General features: G+C 39.4%; 1 protein-coding gene across 1 annotated transcript in view; it reads left to right on the top strand.

The window, feature by feature from the left end:
* The window catches only part of LOC118656595 (ATP-binding cassette sub-family A member 3-like), a 343,556-nt gene that overhangs the window by 204,341 nt on the left and 116,508 nt on the right, over positions 1 to 22,707 (top strand). The window contains exons 13-15 of the mRNA XM_036310023.1: positions 9,322 to 9,332; positions 14,339 to 14,494; positions 14,844 to 15,054. Of these exons, the coding sequence (XP_036165916.1) occupies positions 9,322 to 9,332; positions 14,339 to 14,494; positions 14,844 to 15,054 (378 nt within the window). The remainder of the gene's footprint in view (positions 1 to 9,321; positions 9,333 to 14,338; positions 14,495 to 14,843; positions 15,055 to 22,707) is intronic.

Below are 22,707 nucleotides of genomic sequence, written 5' to 3'. Positions count from 1 at the left end.
TATATATTTTTTCTTCTTCTTACAGCAATCCCTTTAACATTTCTTGCAATGCTGGTTTGGTGGTGGTAATCTCCTTTAGCCTTTTCTTGTCAGGGGAGATTTTTATTTCACCTTTAGTTTTGAATGATATCTTTTCTACTGAGTAGTCTTGGTTTTTAAATCCTTGCTTTGCATTACTTGAAGTGTTTCTTTGAGAAATCAGTTGACTGTCTTATGGGAGCCCTTTTAAGTAGCTGACTATCTTTCTTTTATGGCTTTTAAGATTTTCTTTTTCTCCATAACTGTTGACATTTCTATTATGATGTGTCTTGGTGTGGACCTTTTTGGATTTATCTAGTTTTGGGCTTTGTGGACTGCCTTAACTGGTATGTCTTCTTCATTCATCAGGTTAGCCATTTGTTCAAATTGTTTCTTGATTTCTCTCTCTCTCTCTCTCTCTCTCTCTCTCTCTCTCTCTTCTCCTTCTGTTACCCCTATGATGCGGATTTTCTTTCTTTTCATGTTGTTCCAAAGGTCCCTTAAACTATTCTCATTTTTAAAGTTATATTCTTTCTTTTTCTTTTTCTTCTTCTGTTCTGATTGGATGTTTTTCACGCCTTACCTTCCAGATTGCTGATGTGATCCTGTGGTTCATCCAATGTACTGTTTATTTCTTTAAGTGTATTCTTTATTTCAAATATTGTATTCTTTGTTTCGGACTGCTTTTATGGTTCTATGTGGTATGTGTGGTTTTTTATGCTGTTGAGCATTCTTATAACTATTAGTTTGAACTCTATACCTGATAAATTGCTTGCATTCATTTCATTTAGCTGTTTTTCTGGAGATTTGTCTTATTATTTTATTTGAGATATTTTTCTTTGTTTCCTATTTTGGCTGCCTCTTTGTGTTTGTTGCTCTGTATTGGACTGATATGCTATGACTCCCAGTATTTGTAGGGTGGCTTTATGTAGTAGATGTCATGGGACATTGTGGGAGCACAGGTCCTTCTCTGCTAGGAACTGGAACTATGTGGACACCAGGCAGTGGATGAAGACGATATGAATAGTCTTGGGCTTATAGGAGAATCTTTATTGTAGACCATGTAGCCATTATTACCAAAGAGCTATCAGATAAAACAGTTCTTCAAAGGAGCCCCACAAAGCAGTTGCTGCTAATATAGCAGCTATTGCAAACACAGTAGCCTAACTAAGCAGCCCTTGCTAATATAGTAGCAAACACAGGAGCCATACCAAGCAGCCACGCACTAGCTGGTTAACAGCATATCTTTATACCAACTCAGACAAAAGAGGCTTCTTGCCAATTAGTGACATCAATATTTGTGTTATAGAAAGGTACACCTGCACAGTCCATACCGTACAATCATTGTGTCCTTGCTCAGATTGGCCTTGAACATCTGGCATATTCTGGACAGGGCCCCCACACTGAAATTGGCTTTGAATATCTGGTGTATTCTAATTAGGGCTTCCACATTCCATCCCTTAACTGGATGGTCTTCTAAGGGGTACCCTGGCCCATAAGCTAGCACCTTGAGCACAGAGTCTACAACAGCAATACAAATTATAACATGTTATGACCAGAACTCTGGCCCCAGTAGTAAAATGTATAAATGCCCAGCACCATGCTCCTGACAGTCCATCCCACTACTCTCGGAGCAGGTCATGAGAAAGGGCTTGTATGGCCTGTACTTCCCTATCTAACTCTTGTAGGACACTGGTTATATTGCCAGGGTGGATCAAGGAGTGCAAGTATAACATAGTTGTACCTGCTTCCCAAAGGGATAGTAAGGCTACCCAGGGTCCTTCTCCTATAACAGAACATGGCCAGGTCCATACTCCTTGTTCCCCCTCTGCCAATGGGGAAGGCCTTGGGTCACAACAGTTCATCTGTTGCTTTTATGCAGTCCATGCAGTGTCTGAGGATACCTCTGTATATACTTGTCAAGCCTAATTTTTTAGACTAGGTGGGCCCACCCCTAAGGTGCTCACATTTCCTGTCCCCACATGGGGTGATGACCTACTAGCCACTATTGCTTGTGCCATTGTGGTAACTACAAAGACAGCCCAGCAGTTCGTTAACGGCCAAAGGGCTACTTTGCCTAGAATCTGAATTGAACTACATAGTTCGCATGTGTGCACACAATCACAGCTATCTATGTAGTAGAGCTCTTCCCCATTAGACCTGTCTATGTACCACATGGTCTCCAGAAGAGACGGCAAACTCTCTCAGAATGGACTAGGGAGTAGTTCCTCCATAGGAGCTTTATCCCTTTACAGGATCTCATATATCACAGGACACAACAGGGTTTGCAGTTCCTATGACAGAGGCCTGGTACTGACTGCTGCCCTCTGTTCCAAATAGGCCCCCCATTTTATAAAAGTTGGGGTTTGTGCCACTCCCAACATGAATGTGGTCACACAGGACTGAAAGGCAGTACATATAGCTGCCAACTGTCTCTCAACAGGAGAGTATTGGCTCCCAATTTTCTTCCATAACTGTGACCAAAACCTGATGGGTAGCCTTCTCCGCCCGCCTGGGTGACTGCCCTCTTGATAGCTAGGTATCCTCTACTTCTGGGGCTCAACCCTACATTGCCCACTTCTAGGACAACTGACACAGGGCCATAACAACAGTGCCAAGTGGAGACTGGACACATGCCAATACCCCAAAAGACCAACAGAAGTCTGTAACAACTTCTGGCAGCTGTGTTCAAATTCTGCAAGAGAGTCAGAAATTAGTGTAACATTATTAACACAATGGAATATTGGCACCATGGCCAACCCAGGCAGCCAAATGCCATCAAGCCATGATAAATGGTAGGGCAATGTAAACATCCCTGAGGGAGGGCGATCAAAGTCCACTGTCAACCCTTTCATGCAAAAGCAACCTGTCCTTGACTCTCTGGAGCCCTGTCCATGGAGGAGAAGGCACCAGCCAAGTACAGGGTGATCTATGCAATCTGCTACATCCGGCACTGTGAAGTATAGCAGAGGAATCATTCTACTCAGTTCTCTGCAAGCCACGGCCAGTTGCCAGGTGCTGTCAGGCTTTTTGACTGGCCATACTGGAGAATTGTAGGAGCTGTGTGTGGGCTGGATGATCTTTGCCTTCCCTAGCCGCAACACTATCTGTCCAATCTCCCTAAGATGCACTCTGGTATGGGAGAGAGTTGCTTGTAGCACATGGAAGCTCTGCCTCTGTACCATCTACATTAGCAACTAGGCCCGCATATCTATCCAGGCCACTACAGAGCAAACTGCATTCTGCACCAGTATCTAAATTGTCCTCTGGGCCCATTCTCCCAACTGGGTACCTCTGCCCATTCCTTGGCCTAGGAGATCAAACTCCTTCTCTCTGGAAGAGTCTAAAAGTCCTGGAGGCGCTCAGGCCTAGGGGTGTGCCTTCCCTCCAGACTCTCTTGGATTGCTGGCTCCACTGGCACCTGCCTCGGGAGGACAGCAGCACACCACTAGGCCTTTCATCTATCCTCCCTTCTCTATTGCTTGACTTCCAAGTCGCCAGTGAGAATCAAAATCTCCATGTGCATTGCTAAAATGCTCATTACCTGTGGCGGAGGCTCTGGCTCCCAGCCCTCCTCCTCTGCCATCTTTCACCTGCTAAGACTCCTGCTGTGGCCGCCCCAGGTAACAGCTGCCCCAGTGAAGCTGGGCTCACCTTTGCCTCCACCCAGATCACAGAAGCTCAGTCTCTCTCAAGCTGCTCTGCTCCCTGCTGCTCTTGAGGGATCTGGTCCGGCAGGGACCGCAGTGTCTTCTCCTCTGCCACTAGTATCACCTCGTCCTGTTGCCAATTCATCAGAACCACCACTACCAGAACCCCAGCCCAGTCTGAGGAAACATGACCTCCAGCAGGGTGAATGGGGCATTTACCCCTGGATCCTGTTCATAACGCCAAATGTCGGGTGCATGGGTCCTGAACCCTGCTCACTGCACCTTTCTCCCTAATCCTGCTCAACTATGCCAACTGTGGGGTTCATGGGGCCGTCTCTGCTAGAGGCTGTACCCCGTAGATGCCAGGTATTGGATGGAGAAGACATGAGGAGTCATAGGCGTATAGGAGAGTCACTATTGTAGACCATGTAGCCATTGCTACCAAGGAGCTATCAGACAAAACAGTTCTTCCAAGGAGCCCCACAAAGCAGCCGCTGCTAATATAGCAGCTATTGCAAACACAGTAGCCCGATCAAGCAGCCCTTGCTAATACAGTAGCAAACACAGGAGCCATACCAAGCAGCTGCGCACCAGCTGGTCAACAACGCAACTTTATACCAACTCAGACAAAGAGGCTTCTTGCCAATTAGTGACATCAATATTTGGGTTATAGAAAGGTATGCCTGCACAGTCCATACCGTACAATCGCTGTGACCTTGCTCAGACTGGCCTTGAACACCCAGCATACTCTGGACAGGGCCCCCACACTCCAATTGGCCTTGAACATCTGGCATATTCTGATTAGGGTTCCCACAGGTATCTAGTGTTGCAGTCTACTTGACTACCTGAGCTGGGTGCTCTAGGAACGTTCCTTGTGTGTTTTATGTGGGCTCTCCTGATGTAATTGAATTTTGATTGCTATTGGCTCATTTGTGCATGACATCAACCCTCAGGCTGGCTGATTGTGTGGCTGAACCCTGACCATGGCATGTGAGCTGCTTTGCAGGTGCTGACAACACAAAGCAGAATTTGCCTCAGCAGATTTGCTGCCTGCTGAGATCTCCCTTTGGATATGCTGCTTGTGAAGCTTATTGAATCCTGCTCAGATGTTGTCTGAATCTGGCCACTGGGTATGTTATTTCTGGACCTCTATGGAGGGACTCTTGGGCAGACCAGTGTTTAAGACACTGTAATTCCAGCTTGGTCCCAGGAGGAAGTGAGTGTAGCTCCCACCTCCTCTGCTGCCATCTTGGATCTCCTGAAATGATCCTCCGATTAACATGTAACATCCCTCTTTTGTCTCTGGTAATTTTCTTCGCTATAAAGTCAACTTTATCTGATATTAATATAACCATTCCAGCTTTCTTTTGATTTGGGTTTGCATGGTATTTCTTCAAACACTTTAAACCTACCTATATAATTAAGTTTTAAGCAAGTTTTGGTAGACATTGTATAGTTGGGTCATGTTTTGTATACAATCTGATAGTCTCTGTCTTTTAATGGATGTATTTAAACTATTTATTTTTAATGTAATTATTGATATGTTTAGATGTAAATGTATCATTTTATTATTTGTTTTCTGTTTTTCTCACTGCTTCCCCACCACCACCACTACCCTGATTCCTCTTTGCAGTCTTATTTTGGGTTACTTGGACTTCTTTCGTATTCCATTTTGTTTATTGTGATTTTTTATTTTACTTTATTTTATATCTTGTGTACATTTTTATTGGTTATTATAGGGGTTACAAAATACAGACTTTAGCTTTTCAATTATTTGTAATTAATAGTTTTCAACTTTATTTGAATGTAGATATCTTACCACACCATAGGTCCTTCCTTTAGGCCAGGGGTGAGAACTCTATTTCTGCCAAGGGACATTTGGATATTTATAACAGCATTCGCAGGCCATAAAAACTATCAACTTAAAATTAGCCTGCTATATTTGGTCAAACATTTAATTAACTCACAGGGCCAGATGAAATGATTTGCAGGCCATATATGGCCTGTGAGCAGGACGTTCCCCACCCCTGCTTAGGCTATAGTTGGCATAAATGACACATACATATACGGTGGGGCCTTGACTTACGAGTGTTCCAACTAACGAGTTTTTTGAGATACAAGCTTTGAGTTGCAAGCTAAAATTCGGGTTATGAGCCAGCTTCAGATACCCCACCGCTAGTTGGCACAGCGAACGTCACAGTGAACGCCACAACATCAGCCCAGCATCACGTGTCTCACTCGTTCACTTTAAGTTACGAGCTCCATCACGGAACGAATTAAACTCGTAAGTCAAGGCCCCACTGTACTGAAAACATTACCAGAAAATATTATTTGCTTAAAATGATCTAGTGTGTTTTAAAAACCATAAGAAAATAATAGTTATTATATTTACCATTTCTGCTGTGCTTTTATTATTCATGATGTTTCAAGTTTTCTGCATCATTTCTCTTCTGTCTGAAAAGCATTCTGTATCAGTCCATTTATACCAATACTCTTCGCTGAAGAGCCTCTTAGTTTTCTTTCACCTGAGAGTATCCTTAATTCACAAGGATATTTTTTACTTGACATAGAAATCTGAGTCAGTGGTTCTTTTCCTTTAGCACTTAAAAAAAAATGTTGTTCTTGCCCTGGCCAGTTTTCTCAGTGGTTAGGCATTAGCCTGTTGACCAAAGGGCCGTGGGTTTAATTCCCAGTCAAGAGCATTTACCGTGGTTGCAGGTTCCCAGGTCCCGGTGGGGCATATGTGGGACGCAACTAATCGATGTGTCTCTCTCACATTGATGCTTCTCTGTCTCTGTCTCTCCCCCTCTAGAAATCCCTCCCCCTCCTCTCTCCTTTTTATTCTCTCTAGAAATCAATGGGAAAATATCCTTGGGTGAGGACTTAAAAAAAAATGTTCTTGCCCTGACTGGATAGCTCAGCTGGTTGTAGGATCATCCAAATGCACCAAGTTTGCAGGTTCAAGTCCAAGTCAGGGGACATACAGGAAGCAATCAGTAAGTGTGTAATGGGTGGATCTCTCTCTCCCTCTTTATCAATCAATAAAAAGATTTAAATGTTGTCCTACTGCTTTCTGGACACCATGTTTATAAAACATCAAAATTCATCTGAATTATTCCCCTATAATTAATCATTTTTTCTTTGAGTTCTGACAGGAGTTTTTCTTTGTCTGTACATTTCAGCAATTTGGTTATGATTTATCTAGATCAGGTTCAATCAGCTTTTTCAATCTATAGGTTTGTATCTTTTGCCAAATTTGAGAAGTTTTCTGTCATTATTTCTTCAGTTATTATTTTAGCCACATACTCTTTCTTCTCTCATGTTAGAAGTTCTGTGACATGAAGTTCTCCCCAAAAGTCCCTTGGGCTTTTTTCATTTTTCATAATTATTTTTTCTTTCTATTGTTCAGAATGTATTATTTCTATTTATCTATCTTCAAATTCACTGACCCCCTTCTTTCTGTCACTTCTATTCTACTATTAAGCCATATGAGCTTTTTATTTGGGTTATTAAATTTTTATTTTTATTTTTATTTTTATTTATTTTTTTTTATTGCTTAAAGTATTACAAAGGGTATTACATTTGTGTCCATTTTATCCCCCCGCCCTAGACAGTCCCCTAGCCTCCCCTATCCCCCAATGTCTTAGGTCCACTGGTTATGCTTATATGCATGCATACAAGTCCTTTAGTTGATCTCTTACCCCCCTACCTCCTGCCCCGCAACCCTCCCCGGCCTTCCTGCTGCAGTTTGACAATCTGTTTGAGGCAGCTCTGCCTCTGTATCTATTATTGTTCAAAAGTTTATAATGGTCTCTATTATCAATGAATGAGTGAGGTCATGTGGTATTTTTCCTTCATTGACTGGCTTATTTCACTTAGCATAATGCTCTCCAGTTCCATCCATGACGTTGCAAATGGTAAGAGATCCTTCCTTTTTAGAGCAGCATAGTATTCCATCGTGTAGATGTACCACAGTTTTCTAATCCATTCATCTACTGATGGGCACTTAGGCTGTTTCCAGATCTTAGCTATGGTGCATTGTGCTGCTATGAACATAGGGGTGCATATATCCTTTCTGATTGGTGTTTCTGGTTTCTTGGGATATATTCCTAGAAGTGGGATCACAGGGTCAAATGGGAGTTCCATTTTCAGTTTTTTAAGGAAACTCCATACTGTCTTCCATAGTGGCTGCACCAGTCTGCATTCCCACAAGCAGTGCACAAGTGTTCCTTTTTCTCCACATCCTCTCCAGCACTTGTCGTTTGTTGATTTGTTGATGATAGCCAGTCTGACAGGTGTGAGATGGTACCTCATTGTTGTTTTGATTTGCATCTCTCGGATGATTAGTGACTTTGAGCATGTTTTCATATGTCTCTTGGCTTTCTGAATGTCCTCTTTTGAAAGGTGTCTATTTAGGTCCTTTGCCCATTTTTTGATTGGATTGTTTATCTTCCTTTTGTTAAGTTGTATGAGTTCCCTATAAATTTTGGAGATTAGGCCCTTATCAGATATGACATTGGCAAATATGTTTTCCCACACAGTGGGTTTTCTCGTTGTTTTGTTGATGGTTTCTTTTGCTGTGCAGAAGCTTTTTATTTTGATGTAGTCCCATTTGTTCATTTTCTCTTTCGTTTCAAGTGCCCTAGGAGCTGTATCAGTGAAAAAAATTGCTTCGGCATATGTCTGAGATTTTTTTGCCTTTGGATTCTTCTAGAATTTTTATGGTTTCCTGTCGTACATTTAAGTCCTTTATCCATTTTGAGTTTATTTTTGTGTATGGTGTAAGTTGGTGGTCTAGTTTCATTTTCTTGCATATATCTGTCCAATTTTCCCAACACCATTTATTGAAGAGACTATCTTGGCTCCATTGTATGTTCTTGCCTCCTTTGTCAAATATTAATTGAGCATATTGGTTCGGGACGATTTCTGGGCTCTCTATTCTATTCCATTGATCTATATGCCTATTCTTGTGCCAGTACCAGGCAGTTTTGAGAACAGTGGCTTTGTAATACATCTTGATATCTGGTATTGAGATCCCACCTACTTTGGTCTTTTTCAGGATTGCTGCAGCTATTCGGGGTCTTTTTTTATTCCAGATGAATTTCTGGAGAGTTCGTTCTAGATCTCTGAAGTATGCCGTTGGTATTTTAATGGGAAGTGTGATGAATTTATAGATTGCTTTGGGTAGTATGGACATTTTAATGATGTTGATTCTACCAATCCATGAACACGGTATGTTCTTCCATCTGTTTATGTCTTCCTCTATATCTTTTTTCAACGTCCTATAGTTTTCTGAGTAGAGGTCTTTCACCTCTTTAGTTAAGTTTATTCCTAGGTAGCTTAATTTTTTTGGTGCGATGGTAAACGGGATTGTTTTTATAATCTCTCTTTCTGAAAGTTCACTATTGGTGTATAGAAATGCCTCGGATTTCTTGGGGTTAATTTTGTATCCTGCTACATTGCCAAATTCATGTATTAAGTCCAGTAGCTTTTTGATGGAGTCTCTAGGGTTTTGTATGTATAATATCATGTCGTCTGCAAATAAGGACAGTTTTACTTCCTCTTTTCCAATTTGGATGCCTTTTATTTCTTCTTCTTGCCGAATTGCAATGGCTAACACTTCCAGTACTATGTTGAACAGGAGTGGTGAGAGGGGGCATCCCTGTCTTGTTCCTGTTCTTAGGGGAAATGGTGTTAGTTTTTGTCCATTGAGTATGATGTTGGCTGTGGGCATGTCATATATGGCTTTTATTATGTTGAGGTATGATCCTTCTACTCCCACCTTGCTGAGAGCTTTTATCAAAAATGGGTGTTGAATTTTGTCAAATGCTTTTTCTGCATCAATTGATATGACCATGTGGTTTTTTTCTTTCAATTTGTTTATGTGATGTATCACGTTTATTGATTTGCGGATATTGTACCATCCTTGCATCCCTGGGATAAATCCTACTTGGTCATGGTGTTTGATCTTTCTGATGTACTGCTGGATCCGATTTGCTAAGATTTTGTTGAGGATTTTGGCATCTATGTTCATGAGGGATATTGGCCTGTAATTCTCTTTCATTGTGTTGTCTTTACCTGGTTTTGGTATTAGGGTGATGCTGGCTTCATAGAATGAGCTTGGAAGTGTTCCTTCCTCTTGAATATTTTGTAGTAGTCTGAGGAGGATAGCTTTCAGTTCTTCCTTGAATGTTTGGTAAAACTCCCCTGTGAAGCCGTCTGGTCCTGGGCTTTTGTTTGCTGGAAGCTTTTTGATGACTGCTTCAATTTCTTCCATACTTATTGGCCTGTTGAGATTTTTAGATTCTTCCTGATTGAGTTTTGGAATGTTGTATTTTTCTAGGAATTTGTCCATTTCTTCCAGGTTGTCTAGTTTGTTGGAGTAGAGCTGTCCATAGTATTTTTTAACAATCATTTGTATTTCTGTGTGGTCTGTTGTTATTTCGCCTCTATCGTTTCTGATTTTGTTTATTTGGGTCCTCTCTCTTTGCTTCTTGGTGAGTCTGGCTAGAGGTTTGTCAATCTTGTTTATCCTTTCAAAGAACCAGCTCTTGGTTTCATTGATTTTCTGTATTGTGTTTTTGGTCTCTATGTCATTTATTTCTGCTCTAATCTTTATTATCTCCTTCCTTCTGCTCACTCTGGGGTTTTCTTGTTGCTCTCTTTCTAATTCTTTGAGTTGTAGAGTTAGATGATTTACTACCATTTTTTCTTGTTTTTTGAGATAGGCCTGTAGAGCTATAAACTTCCCTCTCAGGACTGCTTTCATTGTGTCCCATAGGTTTTGGATTGTTGTGTTTTCATTGTCATTAGTTTCCAGGATGTTTCGAATTTCTTCTTTGATTTCATTGGTAACCCAATCAATATTTAATAGCATGCTATTCAGCTTCCAGGTGTTTGAGTATTTTGGGTTGTTTTTATTGTAGTTTATTACTAATATTATGCCATCGTGGTCTGCGAAGACGCTTTTTATGATTTCAATTTTCTTGAATTTGGGGATACTTTGCTTGTGCCCCAATATATGGTCTATTTTTGAATATGTCTTATGAGCATTTGAGTAGAATGTATATTCCCTGGCTTTCGGGTGAAGTGTTCTGAAGATGTCTATTAAGTCCATCTGATCTAGTGAGTCATTTAGGATTGCTGTATCTTTGCTGATTATTTGTCTAGAAGACTTATCCAGTGCTGTCAGTGGTGTATTAAAGTCCCCTACAATGATTGTATTGTTGTCGATCTCTCCTTTGATATCTTCCAGGAGTTTTTTTATGAATTTGGGTGCTCCTGCATTGGGTGCATATATGTTTACCAGGGTTATATCTTCTTGTTGTATTGATCCCTTTAGTATTATGAAGTGGCCTTCTTTATCTCTTGTTATGGCCTTCACTTTGAGGTCTATTTTGTCCGATATAAGTATTGCTACCCCAGCTTTCTTTTCCTTTCCATTTGCCTGAAAGATATTTTTCCATCCTTTCACTTTCAGTCTGTGTGAGTCCCTTCTAATGAGGTGGGTTTCTTGTAGACAGCAGATGTATGGGTCATGTTTTTTTATCCATTCAGCCACTCGATGTCTTTTGTTTGGAGCATTTAGTCCGTTTACGTTTAAAGTTATTATTGAAAGGTACTTGTTTGTAGGCATTTCTGTTTTTGTGTGGCTGTTTTCTTTCTGAGCTTTTTATTTCTTATTTTTATACCAGTCCCTTTAGCATTCCTTGCATTGCTGGCTTGGTGGTGATAAACTCCCTTAGCCTTTTTTTTGTCTGTGAAGCTTCTTATTTCCCCTTCAAGTTTGAATGATAGCCTTGCTGGATAGAGTATTCTTGGATTTAGTCCTTTGCTTTGCATCACTTTGTAAATTTCCGTCCATTCTTTTCTGGCCTGATGTGTTTCTGTTGAGAAATCATTTGACAATCTAATGGGAGATCCCTTGTATGTAACTTTCCGTCTCTCTCTTGCAGCCTGTAAGATTCTCTCTTTGTCCTGAACATTTGCCATGGTAATTATGATGTGTCTTGGTGTGGGTCTTTTTGGGTTCACCTTGTTTGGGACTCTCTGGGCTTGTGTGACTTTTTTCTTGCCCACCTCAGGGAAGTTTTCTGATATTATTTCTTCTAATAGGTTTTCTAATCCTTGTTCATCCTTCTGTTGTTCTGGCACCCCTATTATTCGTATGTTGTTTCGTTTCATGTTGTCCCAAAGCTCCCTTAGGCTCTCCTCCTGACTTTTCATTTTTTTCTCCAATTGCAGTACGTTTTGGGTGTGTTTTGCTTCCTTGTCTTCTAAATAACTAATTCGGTCCTCCGCTTCTCCTAGTCTACTGTTGATACTTTCAATGGAGTTTTTCATTGCAGCTATATCACTCTTCATTTCTTCTTGGGTCTTACTTAAGTTGTTGATTTTTTCATCTGTTTCTTCTTGCTTCTTGGAGAGGTTGTCGATTTTTTCCTCCATCCGGTTTATGCACTCTAGGACCCTTATTCTGAATTCTTTTTCTGTCATGTTGCATGCCTCTGTATTACTTAGCTGCTTTTCTGGAGAGTCCTCCTTCTCTTTTTTGGGGGGGTTTCTTTGTCTACCCATGTTTGATCTCGCTGACATATCTAGACGTTGAGTCGTTCAGTGGCTGCTCCCTTGGTGGCAGTGACTCCTTGGTCTGTGGTTGCTCTTCGGGCGGTTGCGGTAGTAGCTGCTCTTCAGTTGGCAGCAGCTCCTCTGGTGGGTGCTGTTCACAGCTGTGGTGGCTCTTCTGGCTGGTGGGGCAAGGTTTCACGTACAGCTGCTGTTCCTCAGCAGAGGGTGTGGTGCTCAGGAGGTTGCTGTTGCTTGGATCTGCTTTCCAGGGGAGCTCTGCCCTTCCCGGCTGCAAACCGTCTCGCCAGCTGAGGAACTTCGCCAATTCGGGGTGGATGCTACTAGTTTCAGCTGCTCACTCCATTTGCTCAGGGACACGACCCGGGACGCGTCTGCCTATACCGCCGCCATCTCCTATTTGGGTTATTAAATTTTTAGTTCTAGCCCTGCCAGTGTGGCTCAGTGATTGAGCATCAGACCTATGAACCGGGAGGTCACATTTGATCCCCAGTCAGGGCACATGCCCAGATTGTGGGCTCGGTCCCCAGTGGGGCACATACAAGAGGCAACCTATCAATGATTCTCTCTCGTAATTGATGTTTTTATCTCTCCCTCTCTAATATAAATAAAAATATTTTTAAAATTTTTAGTTCTAAAATTTCATTTTATTTCTTCGTATTTTCTATATGTTGATAATACTTTATATGTTAACTAGAAGCCCAATTCATGAAATTCATGCAAGGGTAGGTCTTGACAGCCCCAGCTGCCAGGGCCCTCATGGTCCCAGCTGCCTCGCAGCCCCGTCCCCCGCCTGCATCCGCCTTGACCTGGTGCTGCCCGCATCCACTGCCACACACCCCCTGATCGATTGCCCCACCGGCCAGTGGCCTGGGCCTCCCTCTGCAGGGCGATCAGTGGGGTGATGGCCGGACTCCTGACCAATTGCATCGCACCCATGTTGGCTGGCCAGTTGCCAGTGGGTGTCATAGTGTGGTTGTCCGGTTGGTCATTCTGCTGTTCAGCCGTTCAGTCGATTTGCATATTACACTTTTACTATTATAGATTCCAACATCCATGCCATCCTATCATTGATGTCTGTTGATTGTCTTTTCTATATGAGATGAGATTTTTGTGTGCCAATTGACTTTTGTTTTTATCCTGAATGTTTTCAATAATATATCGTGACACTACATCTTTTTTTATATCTGTGGGCTGTGGTTCCCATATTAGTTCAATCTTAATAGTGCTATTTTAGTCTCAGCCTGTGTTACCCATTGGTCACTACACATCTCGGTAGAGATTTACTCATTAGCATAATTTTTAAAATTTGGTATTCTAATTAGGATTATATCCATGTGTGCAAATGACAGGGTAAACACATGAGCTCACCAACAACTTCCCCAGAATGTTCCAGTTCCCAAAAATTTCTCTTTCAGTCCCCCAGCCAGAAATCACTGACTTTCATGATCATGCCACATCCACGTGGCAGGAAGACAGAGAGAGTGGTACAAAGCAGGCAGATTTGGCCCTGTCCTTTTGGACCCAGGGCTTGACTAAACTGAGAAGGTTCACCTCCCTCACCACTTGAGCTCATTGAGGGTTCCCATTATTTTCTATTCTTGCCACCATCCCGCCCAGAAGACTTCCCATGGTCTGGGCCACAAGAGAGCAGAGGGGAAATGGGATTGGGCCTTCTACACTCTCTCAGAACATTAGGGGTTTTCCCTTTTCCACTCCTCAAACAAGAACTAGCGGGTTTCTCCTTAATCTCATTCTATTTACACTTCACTGCATTTCCAGGCTTTGGATTGCTTTGAGTTCAGGCTAGGGAATACACAAGGGGAAAATGGTAAACTCAACACCAGTTCAGTTGTATTTCAAGTTCTGGTTCTAGTATTCTTCCTGATCCAAGTGCTGATGTGTCTTACCATTATAATACAAATAAAATACAATAATTAACAAATAATAATACAAGAATAACTGTGTGTTTCACATACTCACAACTGTAAACTTATTTTTGCTAACCCTTGTAGATGTGTTATGATCTAAGAACTCTCTGAGGATAAAGTTGGCATCATGTAAATTCTGGCTTCTCTTTCTAGTCAAAAAGAAAATGTCAAGAGATGTACCCTATGGAAGCTGACCATATGCTGTCTACTTTTAACTTGCTAGAAAAGAGTAATACAATGTCAAAGTCACTGACTTCAGGAATGAAGCGCAAACTCTCCGTCATGATAGCACTTATAGTAGACTCTGAGGTATTAGAGAAGAAATAGAGAAAAAGGATGGAGCAGGGTGGGAAGGGCATGCACACATACATGTACTGAAAATGGGTTCCTGCCAGCTGATCCAGGAAACTCAGCTGACAAAAACCTGAGAGTTGAGATTAACCTTAAGGGGATGTGGCCAATGATAATTAAAGAGAATTTGCATTATTGGGTGAGCTGTTATAATATGGTTTGGGATTATTTTTTCTAGTTTTTACCATTATTATTAGTCTAGATTTTGTATCTTAGTTTAAATGTGTTCCCCTCAAGTAGTAAATTATCCCACAAGTACTTTGGCATCAATTATCAATGGTCATGGAGTTGTTCTTCTGGTCTCTAGGTGGTGATGCTTGATGAGCCCACAATTAGCATGGACCCCATCTCACAAAGAGCCACCTGGGACCTCCTTCGGCAGTATAAACAGGACCGCACCATCTTAATGACCACGCACCACATGGATGAAGCTGACATCCTGGGTGACCGCATTGCCATCATGGTGAAGGGAACTCTGCAGTGCTGTGGCTCTTCAGCCTTCCTGAAACAAATATATGGTCTCTCTCCCTTTGATCATTTTTAAGATATTAGTGTCTTAATCTTCTAACATGATTTTAATTATATTTTGTCTATTACCCAAAACTTCTTCAATGGCTTCTTCTGCTCTATTAATTAGGTCTCAGTTATCCTAATTAGTTTGTAAGACCCTTTGTAATCTGGAGAGTCCATATGCAGGTTGGGACAAAAGTAGGTTTACAGCTGTGAGTATGTGAAACACAGAGTTTATTCTTGTATTATTATTTATTAATTTTGTATTATTTTCCTACAAACAACTATAAATCTACTTTTAGGCTACCCTGTATGTACTTATTAATTGCTCTCCACCGCATATGTTCAGCCTCAGGAACTACTTTTATTAACCTACAAAAGACTGTGCTTATTTCTCCCATGTTGAACCTACTGACAGTTTTCTTTGTTCCTAGAATACAGTTGTGCCTCCAAACCAATTTATTTTATTGAGTAATTGGTTGGTTGATGAGGAGAGGAAGTAGAGAAATACTGACCTTTGACCCTAGTTCTTTATTTGCCAAGTCAGTCTCTAATCCACAAATATAGCAAATGACAGTTAAAATGTAGTGCAGACTGAAAAAAACAACATATAAGTGAAATAAAACAACCCTTGACTTTGATAGGAGGTAATACTGATACACCAAGCAGTGAATTGTTGAGGGCTAAAATTAATAGTAATTGGAATCCAAAATTGGAGGGTATAAATGTAAATAAAGATAATTGAGAATGAATTGCTTCATCATTAATTTACTTAGTATTTGAGTTTATTGAACTCACATTAATTATTTCCTCTATATCACAATGGTACTGTGATATCCACTTTATACATCATATTTAATATTTAAAACAATAGCTCCTTATTATGGAAGACAAATCTAGGGCCCAGATATATCAAAAGTGTATCTTAGTCATATTTATATACCCATTTAATTCTTCAAAGTTTTTGATCACCTTACAGATTTGAGTTTTACATCTGAAATTAGATTTATTCCATCTGAATTGAATGCACCTGGATGACGAGCCACATAAACATCTAAGCTTTTTATTAAATTTATTGGCATAACATTGGTTAATAACATTATACAGGTATCAAGTAAACAATTACATGGTACATTATTATATATGGCTTTGTGTGTTTGCCACCAAAACTCAAATCTCTTTTCATCACCATATATTTGATATCCTTCCCCCCAGTATTCTTTAATACCTCCTCATCTCCTTTCCTCTGGTAACCACTATGGTGTTGTCTGTGTCTATGAGTTTTTTGTTTGTTTATCCTGTTTGTTCATTTGTTGCTTTTAGTTGCATATTCCACATCTGAGGGAAATCTTATGATTGTTTACTTTTTCTATATGACATATTTCTCTTTAGCATCATACTCTCAAGATCAATCAATGTTGTAAAAAATGTCAGTATTTCATCTTTTCTTATGGCTGAGTAGCCTTTCATGTATATATGTACCACATCTTCTTTATCAAATCATCTATCAGAGGACACTTTGGTTGTCTCTATAGTTTAGCCACTGTGAATAATGTTGCAGTGAACAAAAAGAGTGCATATATATCTTTGCAAATTTTCAAATTTTCAGGTAGGTATCCTGAAGATGGATTGCTGAGTCATATAGTAAATCTATTCTTAATTTTTTTTAGAAACCTCTATACTGATTTCCATAGTTGCTGTACCAGTTTATATTCCTACCAGCAATGATTGGGGGTTTCTTTTCTCCACAACCTCTCCAACACTTCTTATTTATCACTAAAGGCCCGATGTATGAAATTCGTACAAGAGTAGGCCTTTCCTTCCCCTGGCTGCCAGCACTGGCTTCCCTCTGGCACCCGAGACCTGGGCTTCGTCAGGAAGGTTGTCTGGAAGGACGTTCAGTCTAATTGGCACATTATGCTTTTATTATTATAGATATTCCTTGTTGATAATAGCCATTCTGACTGGTTTGGTAGTATCTCATTGTAGTTTTGATTTACGTTTCCCTAATAACTAGAGAAGCTGAGCATCTTTTCCGATACCTGTTGGCCATTTGTATGTCTTCTTGGGAGAACTGCCTGACAATTTTTTAATTGGATTGTTTGTTTTTTTGGTGTTGAGTTATGTGAGTTCTTTATATGTATTAGTTATTAACCCCTTGTCAGAGCTTTTATTTGCAAATGGCTTCTTCCATTTTGATGGCTGCCTTTGTTTTGTTGGCAATTTCTTTTGCTGTGCAAAAGCTTTTTAGTCTGATATAGTCTCATTCACTTACTTTTACCTTTACTTCCATTGCCTTTGGGGTCAAATTCATAAAATCCTTCCTAAGATCAAGATCCATAAGTTTAGTATCTATGTTTTCTTCTATGTAATTTATTATTTCAGGTTTTATATTTAGGTTTTCGATCCATTTTGAGTTAATTTTTGTATGTGGAGACAAACAGAAGTCTAGTTTTAGTCTTTTCATACGGCTTTTCAGTTTTTCTAGCACCATTTATTAAAGAGGCTTTCTGTTCTCCATTGTATGTGTTTTGTTCCTTTATTAAAAATCACTTGCCCATATACTTTTCTTTTTTCTATTAATCCTCCTGAGGGTATTTTTTTTTCCATTGATTTTTAGAGAAAGTGGAAGGGAAGGAGTGGGGAGAGAGAGAAAGAGAAACATCTATGTGAGAGACATCAAATCGGTTTCCTCCTACACATGCCCCAACCCTGGGCTGGGATTGGGCCTGCAACCCATGTACATGCACTTGACCAAGAATCAAACCTGGATCCTTCTTTCCATGGAATGATGCTTTAACCACTGAGATAAAACATCCAGGGCTGCCCATGTACTCCTGGGTTTACTTCTGGTCTCTCCGTTTTATTTCACTGGTCTGTGAGTCTGTTTTCTGCCAATACCATGCTGTTTTGATCATCATTACTTTGTAGTATAATTTGAAGTCAGTGAGTATGACACCTCTGGCTTCATTCTTTTTTCACAGGATTGCTTTGGCTATTTGGGGTCTTTTGTGGTTCCATACAAATATGATGATTTTTTTTGTTCTATTTCTTTTAAAAATGTCATTGGGATTTTCTAAAATTGATTTGAGAGAGAGAGAATTATTGCTCCACTTATTTATGCATTAATTGGTTGATTCTTGTATCAAACTTTGGCATATGGGGACAATTCTCTAATCAATTGAGCTACCCATCTAGGGCCCCATTTGATGGAGATTGCATTAAATCTGTATATTGCTTTGAGTAATTTGTACATTTTAACTATGTTGATTTTTGTAAATCCATGAAAATGGAATATCCCTCCATTTCTTTGTGTCTTTTTCTGTCGCTTTTAATAAGGCTTTGTGGTTTTCAGTGTATAGGTCCTTCACATCCATTATTACATTTATTTTTAGGTGTTTTTATTGCAATTGCAAAGTGAATTTAATTTTTCTAAAACTTCGTTGTTACTATATAGGAATGTAATAAATATTTTTGATTTTTTATTAAATGTAATAGGGTTACATTGGTTAATAAAATTATATAGGTTTTAAGTATATAGTTCTGGGCATTATCTGTATATTGCATATGTGCCCACAATCCAAAATCAAATCTCCTTCTATCACCATACACTCAAATGGATTTTTTGTGCATTTATTTTATATGCTACAACTTTACTGTATCTGTTTATTGTTTCTAATAGTATATTAGATGGAGTCTTCAGGGATTTCTATAAAAAGAATTGTGTAATCTGCAAAATGTGACTGATGAAGTCAGCTAGTTCTTGTAGAGTTGGGTTTTTATATATATATATATATATATATATATATATATATATATATATATATATATTTTATTGATTTTTTACAGAGAGGAAGGGAGAGAGATAGAGAGTTAGAAACATCGATGAGAGAGAAACATCGATCAGCTGCCTCCTGCACATCTCCTACTGGGGATGTGCCCGCAACCCAGATACATGCCCTTGACCGGAATCGAACCTGGGACCCTTCAGTCCGCAAGCCGAGGCTCTATCCACTGAGCCAAACTGGTTTCGGCAGAGTTGGGTTTTTGTGTGGTTTTTTTTTTTAATCTCAAGTTTCTCTGTTCTTCCATGAGTCATTTCTAGATTTCTATTTTCAATGTCACCAATTCTTTCCTCTACCTGGTCAGCTCCATTTTCTAAGCTTGCTAGTTCATTCTTTATCTCTTTTATTAACTTCTCAATCTTTAAACAGCTAAACTTTTGATAAATAATTTATTGTCACTTCTAATATTACTTACTAATGTTATGAATTATTGATAAAATAGTATACAATAGTACTACTAGATATTTGGAGACATTCAGTTGCTTCTTACAGATGCTTAAGTTTAAATATGCCTAACCTCAGTTTTAAGAGGGCAAGATAATTGAGAAGCTTATTGTGTCATCATTGATGAGAAGTGAAAAACAATTTGTATATCATTTTGTAAATTAACCAAAAATAGTTTTGGTTCCCATAGCTAGTAAATAATGGATGTTGCCCCACTCTCTGGACACCTGTTGCCTCATTTTTAAAATGGAATAGCAGTGTCTTCTCTACTATAAGCCAGGTAAATAAACCAAATTCTCAGCTAAGGTGATATATTCTTAAGACCTATTATTTATTTATTTTAAATCATTTCTTAAGTCTCCTCAAGAAAAGGGGAGAGGAAGGGAAGGAGAGAGTGATGGGGGTGCAGGAGAGAGAGACTTGTTAAAGGGGGAGAGTAAGGGAAGGAGAGAGTGACGGGGGGCGGGGGGGGGGGCGTTGGGGGAGAGAGAGAGAGAGAGAGAGAGAGAGAGAGAGAGAGAGAACTTGTTCCACTCATCCATGCACTGATTGGGTAATTCTTGTATGTGCCCTGACCAGGGATCAAATCTGCAACCTTGGTGTATGGGGACAACGCTCTAAGCAACTAAGCTACCTGGATAGGGCCTTTTTAAAAATCTAAATAAGAAGTATAAATGTAAATGCAATGACCATTTAAAATGCATACACTTAAAAGCTATGATTTTTTCTTTTAATTCCAGACAATAATTTCTCTATATATGTGAAGCACTACTTAAGTGCAAAAGTTTTCTGATTTCTTTAAGATTTCTAATAAAGAAATAATTTCTAAAATTAAAAACCTTCTTTTCAACATTTCATACCTTCTTTCTCTGCTTTATCTTTTCTAACACAATATATATTTTAACTTATTTATCTTTATTATTATTTGTTCCCTTTGACTAAAAAGAAGCTCTTATGAGGACAGGAATTTTTATCTACTTTTTAAACTACTGTATCCCCAGGGCCTAGTTAATGCCTGATACACAATGGGCAACCCATGATTATCAATGAGTATTTATTAAGATTACAGTTTCAGTAGTTCTAAGTAGATGAAAACAGGGGCATTTCTTTACATAACTACTGTATCTGTTTATATATTTAAACTTATATTATAATTTAAAATTTTATTTAAATTATAGGGGAAATTCCTAGCTATTCAATGACTTGGTTTCTGGAGCAACATTTGGAAATTTTAAGTTGAGCCTTCCTAGAGTCAAAATAAAATCTTTTGTGACATACCATGTCTCCTTCCTGTGGACCTAGGTAACCTGAACCATGGAAAGCCACAGTTGGTCTTACAAGATGAAAAAGTACAAAACTTCTTAATTTGGTCTTCTAACTGATTTTTCTTTATTTTTATTTAATTAATTAATTAATTATTTTTAAATTGTTTTATTGCTTAGAGTATTACATATGTCTCCTTTTTTCCCGCCTTGACAATCCTCTGGCCTCCCCTACCCCCCAGTATCTTATGTCCATTGGTTATGCTTATATACATGCATACAAGTCCTTCGGTTGATCTCTTACCCTTCCCTACTGCCCACCAATCCTCCCCGGCCTTCCTGCTATAGTTTGACAGTCTGTTCGAGGCAGCTCTGCCTCTGTATCTATTTTTGTTCATAAGTTTATAATGGTCTTTATTATCCATAAATGAGTGATATCATGTGGTATTTTTCCTTCATTGACTGGCTTATTTCACTTAGCATAATGCTCTCCAGTTCCATCCATGCTAGTGCAAATGGCAAGAATTCCTTCTTTTTTATAGCAGCATAGTATTATATCGTGTAGATGTACCACAGTTTTCTAATCCATTCATGTACTGATGTACACTTAGGCTGTTTCCAGATCTTAGCTATGGTGCATTGTGCTGCTATAAACATAGGGGTGCATATATCCTTTCTGATTGGTGTTTCTGTTTTCTTGGGATATATATTCCTAGAAGTGGGATCACTGGGTCAAATGGGAGTTCCATTTTTAGTTTTTTGAGGAAACTCCATACTGTCTTCCATAGTGGCTGCACCAGTCTGCATTCCCACGAGCAGTGCATGAGTGTTCCTTTTTCTCCACATCCTCTCCAGCACTTGTCGTTTGTTGATTTGTTGATGATAGCCATTCTGACAGATATGAGATGATACCTCATTGTTGATTTGATTTGCATTTCTCAGATGATTATTAACTTTGAGCATGTTTTCATATGTCTCTTGGCTTTCTGAATGTCCTCTTTTGAGAGGTGTCTATTTAGGTCCTTTGCCCATTTTTTTATTGGATTGTTTATCTTCCTTTTGTTAAGAAGTATGAGTTCCCTATAAATCTTGGAGATTAAACCCTTATCGGTGATAACATTGGCAAATATGTTCTCCCATGCAGTGGGCTTTCTTTTACCTCTTGAGTTAAGTTTATTCCTAGGTATCTTAAACAATCCCGATGAAAAATGGGATTGTTTTTTTAGTCTCTCTTTCTGTAAGTTCACTATTGGTGTATAGAAATGCCATAGATTTCTTGGCGTAAGCTTTGTATCCTGCTAGATTGCCAAATTCATATATTAAGTCTAATAGTTTTTTGATGGAATCTTTAGGGTTTTTTATGTATAATATCATGTCATCTGCAAATAAGGACAGTTTTACTTCTTCTTTTCCAATTTGGATGCCTTTTATTTCTTCTTCTTGTCTAATTGCAATGGATAATACTTCCAGTACTATGTTGAACAGGAGTAGTGAGAGTGGGCATCCCTGTCTTGTTCCTGTTCTGAGAGGAAATGGTGTTCGTTTTTGTCCATTGAGTATGATGTTGGCTGTGGGCTTGTCATATATGGCTTTTATTATGTTGAGGTATTATCCTTCTATTCCCACCTTGCTGAGAGTTTTTATCAAAAATGGGTGTTGGTTTTTGTCAAATGCTTTTTCTGCATCAATTGATATGACTATGTGGTTTTTTCTTTCAATTTGTTTAAGTGATGTATCACATTTCTTGATTTTCAGATATTGTACCATCCTTGCATCCCTGGAATAAATCCTACTTGGTCATGGTGTATGATCTTTCTGATGTATACAGCTGGATCCAATTTGCTAAGATTTTGTTGAGGATTTTGGCATCTATGTTCATGAGGGATATTGGCCTGTAATTCTCTTTCATTGTTTTGTCTCTACCTGGTATTGGTATTAGGGTGATGCTGGCTTCATAGAATGAGCTTGGAAATGTTCCTTCCTCTTGAATTTTTTGTAGTGGTCTGAGGAGGATAGGTTTTAGTTCTTCCTTGAATATTTGGTAAAACTCCCCTGTGAAGCTGTCTGGTCCTGGGCTTTTGTTTGCTGGAAGCTTTTTGATGACTGCTTC

Source organism: Myotis myotis, unplaced genomic scaffold (genome assembly GCF_014108235.1).
Source record: "Myotis myotis isolate mMyoMyo1 unplaced genomic scaffold, mMyoMyo1.p scaffold_m19_p_5, whole genome shotgun sequence".
In the NCBI taxonomy this organism is placed as follows: Eukaryota; Metazoa; Chordata; class Mammalia; order Chiroptera; family Vespertilionidae; genus Myotis; species Myotis myotis.
This window is presented reverse-complemented; position numbering and strand designations above follow the sequence as displayed.